Source organism: Dermacentor andersoni, chromosome 3 (genome assembly GCF_023375885.2).
Source record: "Dermacentor andersoni chromosome 3, qqDerAnde1_hic_scaffold, whole genome shotgun sequence".
NCBI lineage: Eukaryota > Metazoa > Arthropoda > Arachnida > Ixodida > Ixodidae > Dermacentor > Dermacentor andersoni.
In genome coordinates this window covers 47,708,882-47,727,905 of record NC_092816.1, presented here as the reverse complement: position 1 = coordinate 47,727,905, position 19,024 = coordinate 47,708,882, and the positions used below count along the sequence as shown (strand labels likewise).

Genomic DNA, 19,024 nt, shown 5'->3' with positions numbered 1-19,024 from the left:
ATAGTTCCGCATACCACGTTTTCGCACGTGGAGGAGGAGGAAGCATGACGTCAACCACCTTATGTCCTCGGCAAGGAAACGTCCGCTGACGCTGCCCCTCTCTTTTTGTCCATCCCGTCGGGGTCCATCTGCGCCATGGTTGCCGGACGTTTTCGGCCCACTATTTGGCTTGTGGTAGGTTTTAGTGACGCCCGCATCACCATCATCCCGCACTACGCTCTAACGCTCTGCTCTTCGCCATATGCACCGCGCTGGGCGCGACGCCCGAAGCACTATAGAAATTACCGCTTTCCTATGTCACGTGGTACGGCCCCACTTCCCGCGAGCCACTTACTTTATACTTGACATTGCTAACCTTCAACATAGCAACGTGACGCTCCTTCCGAGTCTTCCTCCCTCTTTTTCATCCTCCATGTTTTCAGAACATGCGGCGGCCTGAATTCGACCAAATACGGTATGTGTTTCAGAGCTGGAAAGAGATGGGATGACATTCATTAATGTTACCGGGCGCGCGATGCTTGACATGGCATAGCTGTCACGGTGTGCAGGTACCATATGTCGCACCTCTGTCAGAGATCGTTTTAACCTTCATTTTTACTTCGGCCTAATGAGAGAACGCAGGACCTACTCATTTGTCTTGCTTTCTGTCCTTCTTCAGGCTTCTCGTTCGACGTACATTTCTGGCTTATTTCTTCTTATTTTTCTGTTGGTGTTTCGTCTTACTCTCTTACTTTGTTTCTCTCTGTGGAGTCAGAAACGACCGCCCGCGCGACTCGGTTGATTATTCGCTCGCGGAGCTAGCGGAGAAATTTTTAATGCGCTCTTTCTGAGAGATGAAAGCACATCGCTCGTCGTGTCGTATGGCTCTCGCTTTTATTTTCTTCTTCATTATAAGCGTCTATTTTTATGACATTTAATTTTTATTCTTTCTCGAGGCAATGTATTACTCCTAGCATAAACTTGCGAGAATCAAAAGAAACCTGCCTTTTGATATTGAACCACGGCTCATGTATGAACGTCGCATTATCTATACCGAGCGGGATCAGCCTCGATCCTTCCAGAAGGAATGGAGATACAGAAACAGCCATGGAGTTTTAATACCGCTATACGCATTAAAGCTGCATTCTTTGTTTTGTTTTTTTTTTACCTGCCGTCTGTACTCGAGGTTGAGTCCCGACGTTTACCTTCTCGGAGGGTCTGCGCAAAAGAGCGTCTCTGGTTTGACGTGAATTTTGCCCTCGCAAGGGGAAGCTTCGGTAGAGCGAAAGTTCTGCACACCAAGTGATTTGCGTGAAATCATTCTTTCATCACAGCGCCCCGTCGAGAATTATCACTGAATGAATGAATGAATGAATGAATGAATGAATGAATGAATGAATGAATGAATGAATGAATGGGTTTTGATAAGGCAACATTGAGGCGTGACGGAACGTAAGGCTGATGCTGAGATTGTTCTTGACCATCGGTGTCTATATCGGCCTCTATATTACTACACCAATTAACCGTGAACAGCTAAACATAATTTCGTTTGTACCTACATAATAAAATTGCAGTTTATCGTTGGCTATGGCCACTGCGCGCTATGGCCTGTGTCAGATGCGTTGCCTACGAGCTTAAATCAATGCTCGTTCGTTCGTTCGGCGCCATGTGGGGGTTTCTTCAGTACTGTGTACGAGACTCCCGACGCGTGCGTGACTGCGTCCGAGCACGTTTCCACACGTTCCCGCGCGTACGAAAGTCGCTCCAACCTGAATTATTGTGTTTGTCTGATTTAAAAAAAAAAGGTAGCTACAGCGTCGTCAGTGGCGGTTAAGTGTAGCTAATCACTCGTCGCAAAACTCGTCCGGCTATCATCGGCACCCCCCGCTCAATCGAAGGGGCCCTTTTCTGTTTTCTTTCTTTCTTTTTTTTTTCTTTAGCGCCGTGCGCCAAAGAGTGCGATCAGAATGCAAAACAGGCCGAGCGACGCCGGCGTGGGAACGAGCTTTCTTCGCTCTTACCAGCCTTTCCGGGGCGCCGCTGACTCTTACAGCTGGCTTCGTTGTCCACGCGCACGCGAGGTCGCGCTCCATCCCTCCACCTGTCTGACGGAGGCGCCGATGATAACCGGCGTGCACGCCTGCATTCTTTCGGCACCCCCGACGCCGGACCAGTTTCTCACGGTTTTCGATCCGCAGCCGGAAAGGCTACTCACAATACGCGTACGTATTTATGTATATACGCTGACTCGAGGCTGATGCGGGTCTGTAATGCGGCAGCAATGGGCTGCTTTCTTTACGTCCTTATTATCCGCCGGTCGCTTTTATTCCCTCTTCCTGATAAACTGTATTGTAAGAGATGTTAGCTTCTCAATCGGCGCCGGCTACTGCTGGCATCTCGACAGCTGATGCCAGACGAACGACGTCTCCCGTATGAATACCGCCTTACAGCTTCATGTGTTCTTCACTTGCTTTGGGTTCGGTTTATCTTGAGCCGGACTGATAGCCGACGCCGGTCGATCGATCGATCGATCAATCAATCAATCAATCAATCAATCAATCAATCAATCAACCAACCAACCAACCAACCAACCAACCAACCAACCAACCAACCAACCAACCAACCAACCAACCAACCAACCAACCAATCTATCTATCTATCTATCTATCTATCTATCTATCTATCTATCTATCTATCTATCTATCTATCTATCTATCTATCTATCTATCTATCTATCTATCTATCTATCTATCTATCTATCTATCTATCTATCTATCTATCTATCTATCTATCTATCTATCTATCTATCTATCTATCTATCTATCTATCTATCTATCTATCTATCTATCTATCTATCTATCTATCTATCTATCTATCTATCTATCTATCTATCTATCTATCTATCTATCTATCTATCTATCTATCTATCTATCTATCTATCTATCTATCTATCTATCTATCTATCTATCTATCTATCTATCTATCTATCTATCTATCTATCTATCTATCTATCTATCTATCTATCTATCTATCTATCTATCTATCTATCTATCTATCTATCTATCTATCTATCTATCTATCTATCTATCTATCTATCTATCTATCTATCTATCTATCTATCTATCTATCTATCTATCTATCTATCTATCTATCTATCTATCTATCTATCTATCTATCTATCTATCTATCTATCTATCTATCTATCTATCTATCTATCTATCTATCTATCTATCTATCTATCTATCTATCTATCTATCTATCTATCTATCTATCTATCTATCTATCTATCTATCTATCTATCTATCTATCTATCTATCTATCTATCTATCTATCTATCTATCTATCTATCTATCTATCTATCTATCTATCTATCTATCTATCTATCTATCTATCTATCTATCTATCTATCTATCTATCTATCTATCTATCTATCTATCTATCTATCTATCTATCTATCTATCTATCTATCTATCTATCTATCTATCTATCTATCTATCTATCTATCTATCTATCTATCTATCTATCTATCTATCTATCTATCTATCTATCTATCTATCTATCTATCTATCTATCTATCTATCTATCTATCTATCTATCTATCTATCTATCTATCTATCTATCTATCTATCTATCTATCTATCTATCTATCTATCTATCTATCAATCAATTATTGATCGGCGTCGGTTACTACTGGCCGGCTTGAGATAAACCGAACCCAAATCGAGTGAAGAACACATGAAGCTGTAAGGCGATTTTAATACGTGAGACGTCGTTCGTCTGGCGTCAGTTGTCGAGATGTCGGCAACTTAGCGCGTTCAATTCGCTATGTGTGCCATTTTTTTTTCTTTTGTATAATATCGCCTTACAGTTCACGTTTCGCGTGTCCTTCACTTACTTTGGGGTTCGGCTTATCTTGTACCACCGTATGCTTTTCAGATAGAAGGAACATATATATACTACAAATGAAACAACGTGGCGGCACCGGACAAAGGAAACGTAGCAAGAAGGGAAAAAAATCAGACAAAGTCAGATTATGGAAATGCAATGGAAACAGCTCACAACAGAGATATTGTGAAACACACTGGTATGCAGAGTCATCTCACGTTAATTCAGAAACGACCAGCTCACAAAAGAGCTCACATAACACGCACTAGAAAGTCAGCTCATACAGACGCAATAAAGACAGCCAAGAAAAGAGACCACATAAAACCAGGGTATCAAACCGGCTGGAACTAAGCTGAAAAAAAAAACGATAATTTTGGTGGAACTGGTACTGAACCGGAACATAACGATATTTTTTTTTCATTCGGGGGCGAAACCGAAAGGAAAAGATAACGGGTTTTCTGTTCAGGTTGGCCATCTTTTCTGGAGATTTTCATTCGCTCATTGCCTGCACTTCTGGCTGAGCTATCTTACTTTGTTTGTACATACCGTCTTCCCGCGATTTTAAAACTATATATCGGCACCGTTAGTACGGTTTTTCAGCGTATTGCGTGCGTCAGTGAGCAGACTGTAGGTGTTGGGTTATAACGCGACAATATTTGCATCGCGTCCGGCGTGCGGACTCGCCAGACGGTGACGCGTGCTAAGTGTCCCATACATTGAAGCACGTACGCCTGTACTTGTTTGCTTGTTCCCAGTACAACTGTGAACGGCAGGCATTCGCGCTCTCTCGTTAGCGCCATTTAACAACAGGCCGTTCAATGGAAAAAAAAAGAAAAAGAACTGGCCTCGATTCAGGGTTTTGTACCGGCCATTCGAATACGAGCTTGTAAGTATATAATTGCATCCTACTGCCCTGTCCTTGTCATTGCTCGTAAGTCCCCTATCTTTCTCCTCTTATCTTTACCCCTGAGCCGATTAGTAGGCTAGATGACTCTCTGCGTTTCCTCGATATATTCTTCTCTCTTTCTCTCTCTCTCTCTCCCTCAATAAAGCTTCGCTTCACATAGATTCCAGCATTGGTTTGGGATCTGCATAATTATTTTGTAGCCATATGCGTGTGGCCTTAAGAACAAGCGTAATCTTTCAGTGCAGCTTAGCAGCAGCGTCGAATTTTTCGTACAAGACAAGATTTTGCTGTTATTTTTTTTCTTCTGTAATTGTTCATCGGTTATGGAAACAAACTTGAACCGCTACTTTTTTCCGCTCCGGTGCTGAGCCGGAATAGAACCGTTTTCGGTGAACCGAAGCGAAAACCGAAACGAAAAAAAAAAAGAGATTTGGTGCGTGAAACATACTACATAAAACACACTGGAATGCTATTATAAGTTAAACTCAACGTACAACGTATAGCGCCGTAGAATTCCGTATACAAGACGATTCGGTGATCGGGCTTAGTGCTTTATGTATTTAGTGTATCTATGTGAGATGACATAAGTTAAACTCAACGTACAACGTATAGCGCCGTAGAATTCCGTATACAAGACGATTCGGTGATCGGGCTTAGTGCTTTATGTATTTAGTGTATCTATGTGAGATGACATAAGTTAAACTCAACGTACAACGTATAGCGCCGTAGAATTCCGTATACAAGACGATTCGGTGATCGGGCTTAGTGCTTTATGTATTTAGTGTATCTGTGTGAGGTCATCTCACATAGATACACTAAATACATAAAGCACTAAGCCCGATCACCGAATCGTCTTGTATACGGAATTCTACGGCGCTATACGTTGTACGTTGAGTTTAACTTATAATAGCGGTGTTAAGGGAAATAGCGCTACCGTTCCGCAAGCGAAATTTGCAGAAAGCGCTTTCCTTTTTTAAGTATAGCGCGATAGAGTAGTTTACGTGCGGGAGGCTACGAGGAGATCCGAGAGGTTCGGTGTTTTCTTGGTCACAACCGTACCACGAAAAGATGCATTGAAGTTGGAGAAGGCGCCGAGGAAGTTAATTGTCGCGCAACTTACGTTTAATTGAAAAGTAGAAATGATACGGAAAGCGAAACCGGACGAAAAGGTGTCTTGCCGCAGCTAGCTGTTAAGCGAACCCACGTCTTCAGCAACGCGCGCGGTACTCTACCGCAGCAGCCGTCCTACAGCGCCCATCCGCTTCCTTGTGTGTTTGCGATGTGTACAAATTTAGCCCCGGGAAGCGTTAGACAGCACCGCTCGTCCTCGCACGTTCGTTTTCTAAGGCGCTAAACTTTCCTCAGATCTGGCTCTGTCCGTCGTTTCGGGCAATCCGTGTAGTATACTTCCGTGGTTTCAGCGTGGAGTATGTATAAGTTTGTCCGCGGTCGGCTCTCTTCTCGGCTTTTTTATCCGTTGCCCTATTTCTGTTCCCGCCCGCCCTCAAGGTACATACGAACGCTTTGGGTGTTGTAATAAGGCGCGGCCCTTTGAAAGCCTGTCCGCTTTGACACCTCTCGTTCCTCCCGTCCGCTGAAACGACGCGGTTTCCCGTACCGGCCTCCGCCGCCGCAGGGAATCCCCCTTTCAATCGGAGGCCGGGGCGTCTGCCGCTGACTGCTCTTCGCCGAAGGGAACCGACGCGTCTCGGACCGATGGAAGCCGAAACCGGCATCTAGAACCTTTCACTCATACTTGGCCTCTTCGTTTGTTTGTGCCTTCCTTCATTCGATCGCTTCCTTCTTTCGTTTGTCCAGTTATTTCTCTCTCTCTCTCTATCGTGTACCCTTGTTTGTTTGCTTTGCTTGCTCGTTCGCCTTGGTCGTTTGTTTTCTGTAGGCCCTATAGTTCGTGCCTTAAGCCCAATTCGAACGTTAGCAGAGCCGCGCGAAGATATGTCAAGCTCGTAATGGAATCGGAAATATCAAAGCAGGTAATGGTGCTGGAGGGGGAGAGGGGAGGAGGGGATGTAGGGAGGGGCTAACCATCGTACGACCTCGTCGCTTTCCCCGGCTGAAAGGTATACGACTCTCCAGAAAATGGGATTTCCGTTTATCTCGCGCGCGCTGCAGTTTTTTTCTTCTTCTTTTTTTTCTTGATAACGTCATTCTCAACAAACAACCACGCGGCATCGAGCCCTGGCATGTGGCGCCAACTTTCGCAAACACCGCGGGCCCCAAAGTTGTCTCGAAAATAGTTTAGGAGCTGTCACTCTTCCTTCTTTTCCCAGACTCAGTGACGAGAAAGCCTTATTTGCTTTTTTTTTTTCTTCTGCCGTTCCGGATGAAGACGCCACTGCCAATTCTTCAGCAGTGGCGTAGTGGCTCAGTGGATAGGGCGTTGTGTTGTTGAGCACCAAGCCGAGGGTTCGATTCCCGTACGTGGCAGCAGCATTCCGATGAAAGCGCGATGCAAGAACGTTCGCGTAACGCGCTTTGGGCGCGCAGGTTCAAGAACCGCAAGCTGTCAAAATTATTGGAGAGCGCTCGCTATGTAACCTGTAACAGCTATCGCACTTTCCGCAGCAGCACATGGGCTATCGGGTAAACAAGTCCCCGAAAACTGGAAGCCTTCGAGCGCTAGCTACAATTACTCGGTTCGCCATTTTTAGATCTCTGTCTTCCTGTTCCTTTCCTGGACAGCCTTAGTATCCTTCTTCATGTCCGTCTGTTTCCGCTCCCGACCAATGGAATCATATATCAGGGATGGTTGACTGAGATTAACCACCCAGAGAAACACAGGGACTATCAGAGGCATTCATTCATTCATTCATTCATTCATTCATTCATTCATTCATTCATTCATTCATTCTAACGGCCCGTGCAATGGAGGGGCTACCTAGAGCCTAGATTTCCGCGCCCCTGCGTTGGTCTGGGGCGCTAGCGCCAATCAATCAATCAATCAATCAATCAATCAATCAATCAATCAATCAATCAATCAATCAATCAATCAATCAATCAATCAATCAATCAATCAATCAGACGTTAGCCACTGCACCTGGGGCTGCATGGTCAGGAGCGGATTACCGAGCGAGAGTTGCACTTCGAAAATGAGGCGCACCACTTTCCCAGAAACGTCAAAGCTCGAACGGCGTTTCTTTTCTCTTTCTGGTATCTTTTCTTTCTCTTTCTTTTTTTGTGTGCCTTCCACGGGAAGAGCGCTCGGAAAGCGCGTTGTCAGCCGGCACCGACATAGAAACGGCTTCTCTCTTTCGTCGATCGAATCTGCGATGTGCTCCGACGTCTGCGAATGCAGTGACGAGCAATCCGTTTTTAATCCGGATAAGATGAGATTATGTATACGCGCAGTTCCTTTCTTTTTTTTTTTTTCGGGGGGGACGGTGGGGAGAGGGGGGGGGTCTCATGCTTGGCAAATGTGCGTCTCTACGTGCACCTATCGGCCAGGTCACGCGACAGACAATCCAGTTTGAACCGGCCCTGCGGCAGCCTGACCTCTGCTGTTCGCCGCAGTGAAGGCTGTGCTGCCGTGATTGGATTAGCTCCTTCTTTTGGATGCTGCAATCTCGACTCGCTCCGGCGGGATCTAAACGAAGAAATAAAGAAGCAAGGGATCAACAAAAACGAGGGAGATGGCGAGGTCGAAACGAAAGGGAAACAAACAAAACTTAGGAGGAATAGGAATGAACTAGCGGAGGAAAGGGAACAGAATCATACAAAGAGAACGGCTATTGCTTGTAGCTGACGAACAGAAATACTGCCTAAAAAGGGACGTAAAGGGACGTTCACGTGTTAGCGCTTAAACAACGAATTGCTATAACCCGAGAGGCAGGCAAGAAGACACGTTAACTAACAGTTTTAGGAGGACTCAGTTGACATCGAACAAATACAAGGTATAGTGAAGCGCACGCGTAACCACGCGGTTTGTTGTTTTACCTGTACTACACCTTCGGGATCGGCTCACATTCTTCGCCTAGTAAGTCCGCAATTCCGGCTCCGCTTTTAGGCGCTCGACGGTTTGAACGAACTCATCTAGGTTTAATTTTCAGCCTTCTTTTGCGCTAACTACGCGTTAGTACTGGTCCGTACATAGTTGTACATTAACGTGGTGCGTCTTCTCCTTTTTAGTTCCAAACTTCATTTTGACGTTGTCCTACGCGCACTATAAAGGCCTCAAATTGTCTTATTTACGAGACGAAAGTGCCGATAACTCAGATCGCACGAACTGAAATCTGAAATCGCCAAAGAAGACCTTATCTTCAGAACAACAAAGCCCCCCAAAAGCGCGCAATCATTAGGCGTGCACACTTCGATTTAATAATTAAGCGGCTGGTGCGACGCTGGCTGGTATAGTTCACGCAGGCTGGCCTCCTCTGCTTATCGACGCTGAGCGATCAGTCTGTGCGTCGGTCGTAAAGCACACTATAGCTGATTAAAAGAAAAAATTATCGCCGGAGCTCTCGGATATGACTACACCGGAACGAAGAATTCGTTTCCCTTAGCGTCGACGGCTCCCATTTGATCGGTTTTTCCCATTGAGAGGGCTATGTCACACTGCTGTAGAGAGCAGGTTTCTGACTTAGACTTTCAACGTTATTAACGAAAATATTGGAAGATAGCGAAATTTCAAAGCACAAGCATGAAGTTTGCCAACTATGTAACTCAGCATTGAAATCCAATAGAATGAGTCGCCTTAAGTGAACGAAGCTGATATATTCATACGCTGCATGCCCTGAAATACACCGTTAATTTGGGTGCAGGGCTATTGCGAAACGCTCGCAAGAACTGCAACTGTTTCACGTGATTTCTAAAATCGTGTATCACGTACGTTTGTACGCCGAATAACATATGCAGTTTACGGGACTGGGGCATCTGCTTTTGGTTTGGAATTACAGATTTGTAAACTTCGTGCTTCAGTTTCTTTTTCTAACTGCCAGTTTTCGGCAATTTCCGCACACACAAGAAAAGAAGGTCCTAAAGCAGAATCCTGTTTCCTACAGTCTGTAAAATTCAGCTTACCCTCTTAAAGGAAGCAATATTAATTCAGATTGGACAAGCAGTCGTTAAATGAGGGCATTCTTGTGCTTCTAATGTATTTTGGTACGGAAATCATAGTTGGCCCCGCAGTAGAGCTTCCTCTTAAAGGACACGTGTTGCATCCACTCTACTGACTCTTGGCTGATTAACTGTTGGCGGCCCACAAGCTACTGAGAGCCGCGCCCCTCACTAGAGTTACTGCAATGGCTCGTTTCCGAAGGAAATGAAATGGACTGATATCAAGTTAGGTTAGTTGATCTGTACGATATGACCATATTCACGAGACAGTGAAATTGCCAGTCCTTGCTGTCACTTTCGCACGGCGTTCGCCATCTTGCAACTAGAGCCCAGCAACAAGTAGTTAACGCGTCCTTTATAATTCCCCAACTATGCTTCGGACGATTACTGTTCAGTGTCATGCACCGCGTGTAAAAACAAACAAACAAACAAACAAACAAATAGAAAACACTTGTGCACGCTGACGTATACGCATTGCGGCACCACCATCTCTCGCAGGCCAAGAAGGTGGCGGGCCGCACCAAGCACCGGGACCCCGTGGCGGAGAGCTTTCTGGAGCTGAACGTACGCAGTCTGCAGCAGCAGCACTACGGCGCGCTGAGCGGCTCCGCGCGGCCCTCGAGCGTGCCGGTGACGCCCAGCCACCAGCACTACCAGCGTCCCGGCGAACGAGGCGTGGACCCGGACCTGCTGTCTCCTTCGAGCAACGAGGACAACACGTCGCCCACCGAGCTCAACCGGCACTTCACCGACAAGCCGCCGCCCGTCAAGAAGCTCGAGGACAGCTGGCAGCAGCAGCAGCAACAGCAGCAACAGCGCTGCCCGAGCATTGGAGGACCGGATGGAATGGAGGTGCGCGCTCGAGATATATGTATAGGTTGGCTGTCGGCGTGGACGCGATGGGATGGCATAAGACGTAGATAGAGCAATGTGCGAAGTCGCTGATGGCATCACTGTGTCTGGCCTTGATGTCGCTGTGATTTCGCTTGCTATCGAAAGCGTATCGATTTTTGGAGGGACACGGATGAAGCTATGCTCGCGGACAACTTTCTGTGGCTACGAAAGAAAAACTACGGGGGCGGAGCTTCTGCACATGTGTTACCGCACGAAGTAGATCCGCCAGCGTTTGACAGTGCTTTTGGTTGCTCGGAACAGACGCTGAATCGATGCAGCTTCCACGTGCGACGGTTTCGCGTTTGCCCAGACGCGGAAGGGAAAATCTGTAAAATAAGTAAACTTTTACGTTCGGTGATGCGTTTTGACTTATTCAACTCTTGCTAATAAGGTGTGTATGTTTTCTCTTCCCCAGCTTAAGATAACGTGGATGAAAACTCGGCACTCTTTTCAGAAGCGTTCTCACTTGTGCGCGTGCTTTGCCTCCGTAGCTTTCCCTTCATAGCCGCATTAAGTTGTCCGGGAGTATAGTTCACCTCGCCGTCCCGACACTCACTCATTCGCTCACTCACGCACAGAAGAGATGTACCCGGTCGTACCCGGGGATCAGTTGTGTTGACCCTTAAAAATCGCTTTCGGAGAAGCCAAAAGCAATAAAGGTGCCAACAGGTTGGAGAAGAGGTCTAGAAGATGGATATCGCAAGACATTTTATATCCTCACGTTCTGGAAGTCGTCTAAAAGTGGCATTCTGAAAGACAAAACAATTAACCTCCCCACGACGCGCAACGCAGTCATACATGCGTCACTACAGCAGGACAAACGCGAATTTGTGATGTTCCATAGCGTGTTGGTGGTGACAGCGAGACGTTCCCGTCTCTCCCGATGCAGGACAGCAGGGCCTCCTCGCCCGTGCCGATGGGCTCGCGACCTCCGAGCTCGGCGCTGCGCTCGAGCCCCTTGTCCTCTGAGGCGTGTAGCGTGCGCTCTTCGGTGCGCAGCCGGCGTTCGTCGGGTTCGCCCAGCGGCCGCCAGAGGAGCGCCTCGGGGTCGCCGCGGCCCAACGGCCTCGCCACGAGGGTCGCCTTCGCCCCAGCTCCGCCAAGGCGGTACGTGGCTTGCACGATTCATTTACTGACTGATGAAAGGAAAAATTATCATCCAGCCGACTGAAGCATGAAGCTACGCACAGTGAAAGCTACAAAGCTAGTTCTACAAAGCTACCTTTACGTCGGTCTCGGGTCCGATTGCCGGAGCAGGACGAATTTTTCGTCTTTCCGAGAAACCCGTTTGCGTTTCCTTTGCAGCTTCGTGGTACAGGCCGGGGGATGACAATTATGCCCTTTCATGAACCCTCCTGCACTTTGCAGAACTACGCGGCCCTGAATGATTGATTGATTGATTGATTGATTGATTGATTGATTGATTGATTGATTGATTGATTGATTGATTGATTGATTGATTGATTGATTGATTATTTGGTTGCATCTTTCCTTTGGAGGTGAATGGCGACGTTAATGCGATTAGCAATATTTATTATGATGGGTGTGTATTTATGGGGGGATGTTCTATATGTTGCTATGATTATTATGATAACTACTGTATCCCGATGTCATATCCCCGTACCATTCTTGAACCACCAAACCTTATTAGCACATCAGCCGACACGCGAAGCGGCAATCTCGCCAACCATAACGCCGAATGATACGTCACGACACTATTATGCCTTGTTGTAATCACTGCACCCCAGTTGAAAACCTGTAGCAGCCGCCACTATTTCAATAGTATCCTGTCTGAAGCTTGGCTACAATGGCTATCCCCCAGACGGCCGCTCTCGACGCAAGGATGGGAGCGCAAGCGCATGTATTTAGGACTACTTTACCCCTTACGTAACCTTGGCACAACCTTTCTCGGTGACTGAGTAGGCACACACCTATATTACATAGCAGTGCCGAAGTTTTCTCCAAGTGGCGCACACCCGGTCACCCAAGTGGTGCGCAAGCTTGATCACACATCAGCACGTCGTCTACATTCTGGAACATAGTCTAGGGACCCATGTTGTCTGCTCGGTAAGACAGCAAGCCATGCAGCGCATACCTAATGGCCCAAGCTAGTAGACAAGCAGGCTCACCGGGTATATGAAAGAGGTTAAGTATACATTTAGAACTCGATCTAACGAAACCAGATTTTGCGAAGTTCCCGATCTAACGAAGAAATTTACATGCCCCGGCAGGTACCCATAGGGTTGAACGTTATCAATAACCCGAATCAACGAAACAAACCTAACCGCTGACTCGATTTAACGAGGTTTTCCTTAAATAAACGAGTATTTCCGGTGCTTTCTTTCTAATTTTGACACATACGGGTTCTACTTCGAGCCTGCACTCTAAATCCATCGCGTTAAAACATCTAGGCGCCATGGCCACATCCCCAGCTTTATGTTGACGAGGCTGCACGCCGCGCCCACGCACGGAACAGCCGACTCAATATCGCCTCAGTAGGGGCGGCGGTGGTTGCTTTTGTTATTTCCTGGTTTATGCGACAGATGGCTGGATTAACGGCAAATACAATGCCGCGGTAGCCTTTGCGTGTCGCTACGTTACTATTCTCGATTTCAAAGGACCGAGAAACTCATTTTTCTCGATTTTACGAACTTCCCGATTTAACGAAATAATTCGAGCGTGATCATGACTTCGTTAAATCGAGTTTCAACTGTACATACCGCAAACGAGGTGGAGATACCCAAACAGCGTTAATCGCATTAAAACAAAGTAGATGACAAACGGCGGTAGGTAGTGGAGTTTGAAGGAGCCTTAAACACCATAACTGCCTGCCTCGCTGTCAGCTATCCTGCGGCCAGCAATACCTTTGTGTATACGAAAAAGAGAACGCTTAATCCTTGCGCACATTAACTTTTTTTTTTCTGGCCATCATTTTAAAGCTAATTCCCAACTCAGAACCTTGCGCGTCCGATTCACGCACGCTGTCTCCGTTGTCCTGCAAGTCACGCAACGACGCGACATCGCACTTTGGCAGCCGGTGCAGAGGCTTGTCGGCGTTTGCCTTTGCCCGGCACGGTCACGTGCCGTTGCCGAAAGTGGCGTTTCGGTGAGCACACATCGTCTGTATAGATGCGAAGCGCGACGTTCCCGGTTGTGTACGGACGTTCTCTTTCTCGTCACGGGGAAGACGCGACGCGGTGCGCGATTAGTCGTGTGTGCGCGGGCGCCACGTTCTCGCTTGAACCGCGCTCGACTCCCACGGTGCGAAAACGGCCGACCGAGTCGAGCGTGGTTCTCCGAATGCGACGCGTCTACGAGGAGTCTTGCTTCGGGACGCAGCGGTCCCGAATCAATTTTGCCCCGCTGTCTCTCGCTCGAGTCGTCGCGCGTAACACGTTTCCTTATAGGCTGATGCGTTTGCTGAGTGCTTTCGAGCGTGGACGTGTTCTATAGGGTGCCCTCGATGCTCGCTATACACGCGTTTCTCGAACAGCAACAACAACTGCGCATGCATCTATCCGCCTACCCTACGCCCCCCCCCCCCCCCCCCCACACACACACACACACCTCCCCGCTCTACCTCCCTTTCCTTAAGCTGTCGTTTCTCCATAAACGCCTTGTTTTTCCTCCCTGCTGTGGTTAATCACGCGAAAGGGCAGCGTTCGCACGAGCGCGAAGAGATTCGCGCAAACCTCAAGAAAGGAAACAAAACAACAAAAATACGGGGGAGAAAAAAAAAAAGAAAGGCAGAATGAGCGGTCGCGAGTCATGAAGGAAACAAAAAAAGAAAACGACACGAGAACAGCAACAAGAAACTGAAAAAGAAGTGAGCTGGAAAGTTTTGGAGAACCACGCTAGTGCCGTCTTTTCATCCGTTCACATTTTGCACGATCCTACTGCTACCTTTCTTTTTTTTTTTCTTTTTCTTGACTTTCGTTTTTAACTCCTAGCGATAAGGCGAGTTATTCGCGTGCCAAGTTAGCCACAATCGTCGTCGCCGCCCGACGTGAACTTTCATTCAAGACTTGGAACTTGGAAGCGTTCGCGTCAGAGGCCTGCCTGTGCGCACAGACGCGCTTCGTAAATGGGCCACCGTCGAGACGGATAGTGAACGCCGTGCCACGAAAGAAAGAAAGAAAGAATGCAACGTCAAAGAAGCATATAAATCTAGCCATCTTCAAGAATCTTCACTTCTGAGTCTTTGAAGCACTCGTCACTGAAAAGGACTTCAAATTCACGACTTGGTAATGTGGCATCGCGCATAAGGCGGGAGAAACTCTACGGTGGAGAATTCAAAATTCGGCGGAGAGAAGAAAACAAGATAGAGAGAGAATAACCACCGCGAATGTACTGCACAAGAAATTCATCTGATAAGTGAGAAAGACAGAGAGAGAGAGAGAGAGAGAGAGAGAGGAGAAAGAAACTTCGCACGCTGCAGTGCGTGCGTTCACCGAAGCGACCGCGCTCTTTCTTTCGACACGGATCACGACTCCACGATTCGAGTATCGCGTGTTCTTATGTTCGTCCTCTTTTTCAACGTTTTCTTCTCTTTTTTTTCGGTGGTACGAATTGTGTCGGAGCTTGGAAAAGTTAGAGCGAGCGAGACGAAGAGAATTAAAGCGGCGGCCGATTCGCTGGTGGCGTGGCAGGGGTCTAAGGACGGAAGAGCTATGGAGAGTGTAGTCAGGGGGGAGGGGGGAGAGTTTTGGGGGTGACTTACGCGGCTTTCTACCCAGAAAGCGGCGGCGGCTCGCGCTAGCAAGTCGAGTCAAGGTCCGCGCTGGCCGTGCACGCGATTGCACCCAGCGACGCGCCTGATTTATACGGCCGGAAACGAGCCGAAACACAATGGTACGAGACCGAGCCGGATGTAGTGCGTACGCGCCACCGGCACAGCATCACCCGACGCTGCAGTGCGCGGTGGGCGTGAACGCTCACCGCATGCGGGGCTGCCCTCCCCCTCACCCCCTCTCGGCGAAACCCGCCTCGCTCTCCATCTAGCCGGCGGCTGTCTTATTCGCTGCCCGCCTGCCTGCCTGCATGCCGATGCACGGAGCTATGCAGCAGAGGGAAGAACAACGGCACGGTCGAGCTCGGGCCATTGTCGGCTGTCTGAAGCGTCCCTCGGAATAAAGAGAGCGGTATACTGCTCGCGTAATTTCTTTTTCACGTCTCCGGCGCCGCCACATGCTTTCGGTAATCTCGGTGCGCCGTTGCGTAAGGTCGGCTTTCGATTTTGCCCCCTTTGCCGCTGAGCACGAGGTCGCGGTTTCGATTCGCGGCCGCGGATGCTGCATTCCGTTGGGGGCGAAGTGCAAGAAAACGTTCGCGTACCACGCTTTTGGGGTGCACGTTAAGGTACCCAATACGGTCTCTGAGTCGCCAAGTGTCATCTAAGATTAATAATAATAATATATGGGGTTTTACGTGCCAAAACCACTTTCTGATTATGAGGCACGCCGTAGTGGGGGACTCCGGAAATTTTGACCACCTGGGGTTCTTTAACGTGCACCTAAATCTAAGTACACGGGTGTTTTCGCATTTCGCCCCCATCGAAATGCGGCCGCCGTGGCCGGGATTCGATCCCGCGACCTCGTGCTCAGCAGCCTAACACCATAGCCACTGAGCAACCACGGCGGGTTCATCTAAGATTCACCGGTTCATTCAGGACCTTTTGCTGGCCGCCTCTATTGCTCAGTGGCCACGACGTTGCGCTGCTGAAAACAAGGTCGCGGGTTCGATCCCGGCTGCGACTGCCCTTCATTTAAACGGAGGCAGAACGCAAGAACGCTCGTGTATCGCGCTTTGAGCGTGCGTCAAAGAACCCCGGGTAGTCAGAATTGAACTGGAGTCCCTTACTACGGCGTGCCTCATGATCAGACGGATGATGGCATTTTGCACGTAAAACATCAGAACTTATTAAGTATTATGCTGGGGCCGGCCGCCACGTTCGACCTCTCAAGATATCTAGGCAAGGTCCAGGGCATCGGTCACACGATCTACGCGGACGACATCACTGTCTGGTGCGCGGGTGGCAGTGACGGACAAGTCGAAGCCGCTCTCCAGGAAGCTGTCGACACTACAGAGCGCTTTCTAACCGACACGGGACTCCGGTGCTCCCCAAAGAAATCGGAGCTCCTTCTCTACAGCCCAAGTAGAAAGGGCCGCAAGCCGCAGAACTGGAAACCCCCCACTGAAATTGACATTAATCTCTACACCAATTGCGGAGATCCCATTCCCAAAGTAGCGTCCATTTGGATTTTGGGAATGACACTCGAAGGGGCGGGCACGAATAGCATCACCATTCACAAACTAGCAAAAAAAGACGGATAGCGTCATCGGTCTAATCAGGCGGGCCCGGTAGCTAACAGAAGGAGAGGCCTGAGCGAAGAGAATCTGATAAGGCTAGTCCACGCTTTCTTGTTGTGCCATTTTACGTACGTACCGGCCATGCACGTCTGGAAGTGGGCCGAGCGAGACAAGCTATAAATGTCATGATAAGGAGGGGGATCAAGAGCGCGCTCGGACTACCAAACTACACACACACCGACCGACTCCTGCATCTGGGTATTCATAATACCAGGGAAGAAATTGCAGAAGCGCAAGAAAGGGCACAGATTCTCAGGCTCTCCGGCACCAGGGTGGGCAGACGACTCCTAACTGAGATGGGCGTCCCCCGGCCACTGTCGAAGACGCCTACCAGGGCCTTCCGAAAGAGCAGAAAGATAAGATCATCATATCGCCCGCCCCGCGCAATATGCATCCCCAGCGCAACGTAGAAAGAAGGAAGGCCATAGCGGTGGCGCTCCTACGCCGCGCAACAGAACTCCCTGGCGGCAGCTGCTTCGTTGACGCGGCCCAGTATGGCAACAGCAACAATTTCACGGTAGTGTCAATCAACCACAGGGGCTCGACCGTTAACGCCGCTTCGGTACGAAGCACGTCGTCGCGTGCGGCCGAGCAAGTGGCCATTGCCTTGGCCCTCCTGGACGACGAACATGCCAATATATTCAGCGACTCCAGGGCAGCCATCCGCGCCTTCAGCGTTGGCGCTGTATGTAAGGAAGCCTGTCGCATCCTCGACGGCAAAAGCATCGCCACCCACACTCTCACGTGGTTCCCCGCTCACATGGGATCCATCATCCAACATGGATCCATCGTTGAATGCGGGGAAGGCGATTTCGGGAGCCGGAAACACGTCACAGGCGTCGTGTTTCGCGTTCGGCGACGAACCCGCCCCGCAACTCGCTTGCGCGAGAGCTCGCGCTCTTCGCACCGATGCCTTTGCATTGAAGGTGAAAGTGCGGCCACCAAGAAAACGGGTCAGAGAAGCAAAGATGGCTAGTCACATTAAGTATCCGCACCCAGCAATTACACGTCATTACCTGTTTGTCATATATGCACAAGATGCGAGTATCATTCCCGTTTTGTCAATTTGAGAGCTACGCAGCCGACCAGACTGTCCTTACAAAATTGTCTGTACTTACATGCAGACCAATTTCATTCATGAATTTACACGCTTGGAACCTCTTGCTATGTTTTGCAATGAAGCATGTTCGATATCTGAGGTAATTCTCGCCAGGTGATAAAATTCCAAGATCTTTTGAGCGCTTGGTTTGACTTCATCTCACAAGGAATGACCGTGCAGTGAAGCCAGCTTCTAGTATTGTGGGTAAAAGAAACATTAGAAATGGTCGTTCTCGTTCATGAGTAGATAAATTACTTCTGCGAATCTCTTTGCAAGAAGACACGAATTCTTCACTACATACACTAAAGGTGATAGATGCAAACTACCTCTTAGAAAACTGCGCCGTTTAAGCGGCATGGTCCCGCGTCGTGTTAAAGGGCTCCTCAAGCACTTTTTGAACATCGTAAAAAAACGTTGCCGATCTGTTAACGAGGCTCCTGTGAACATGTGAGCCAAATATAATTGTACTGCACGCAGCATAAAATTTGCAATCTGCTTTTAAAAGCACTGAACAGTCGCTTGATCTCGCATCCGCAATGTCGACGTCGAAAGCAGTCGGTCCACCAACAATGTCGGCTGATTTCGTGATAGGGAGAACATTCCCAGTAATACACAATTACCAATTTTGAGTTAAATAACTGAAATAAAGATATGTCTGTGATCTCAAAAAGACAGAAAATTTAATTTATATTTGCACTGCGCGCGGCTGCATCTGCTGCGTATGGCCTCCGAGATGGCAGCGGCGTAGCGTGGTCTACCGCGGCCGCCACGGAGCGCCGCGACGATCCCTTTGGTCGTAGTGTCCCACTCCACCGTGG

At 48.3% G+C, this 19,024-nt stretch overlaps 1 protein-coding gene across 1 annotated transcript in view; it reads left to right on the top strand.

Moving 5' to 3' along the window:
- The window catches only part of LOC126548573 (uncharacterized), a 243,978-nt gene that overhangs the window by 215,793 nt on the left and 9,161 nt on the right, over positions 1 to 19,024 (top strand). Inside the window, exons 6-7 of the mRNA XM_050196812.3 lie at positions 10,343 to 10,696; positions 11,628 to 11,845. Of these exons, the coding sequence (XP_050052769.1) occupies positions 10,343 to 10,696; positions 11,628 to 11,845 (572 nt within the window). The remainder of the gene's footprint in view (positions 1 to 10,342; positions 10,697 to 11,627; positions 11,846 to 19,024) is intronic.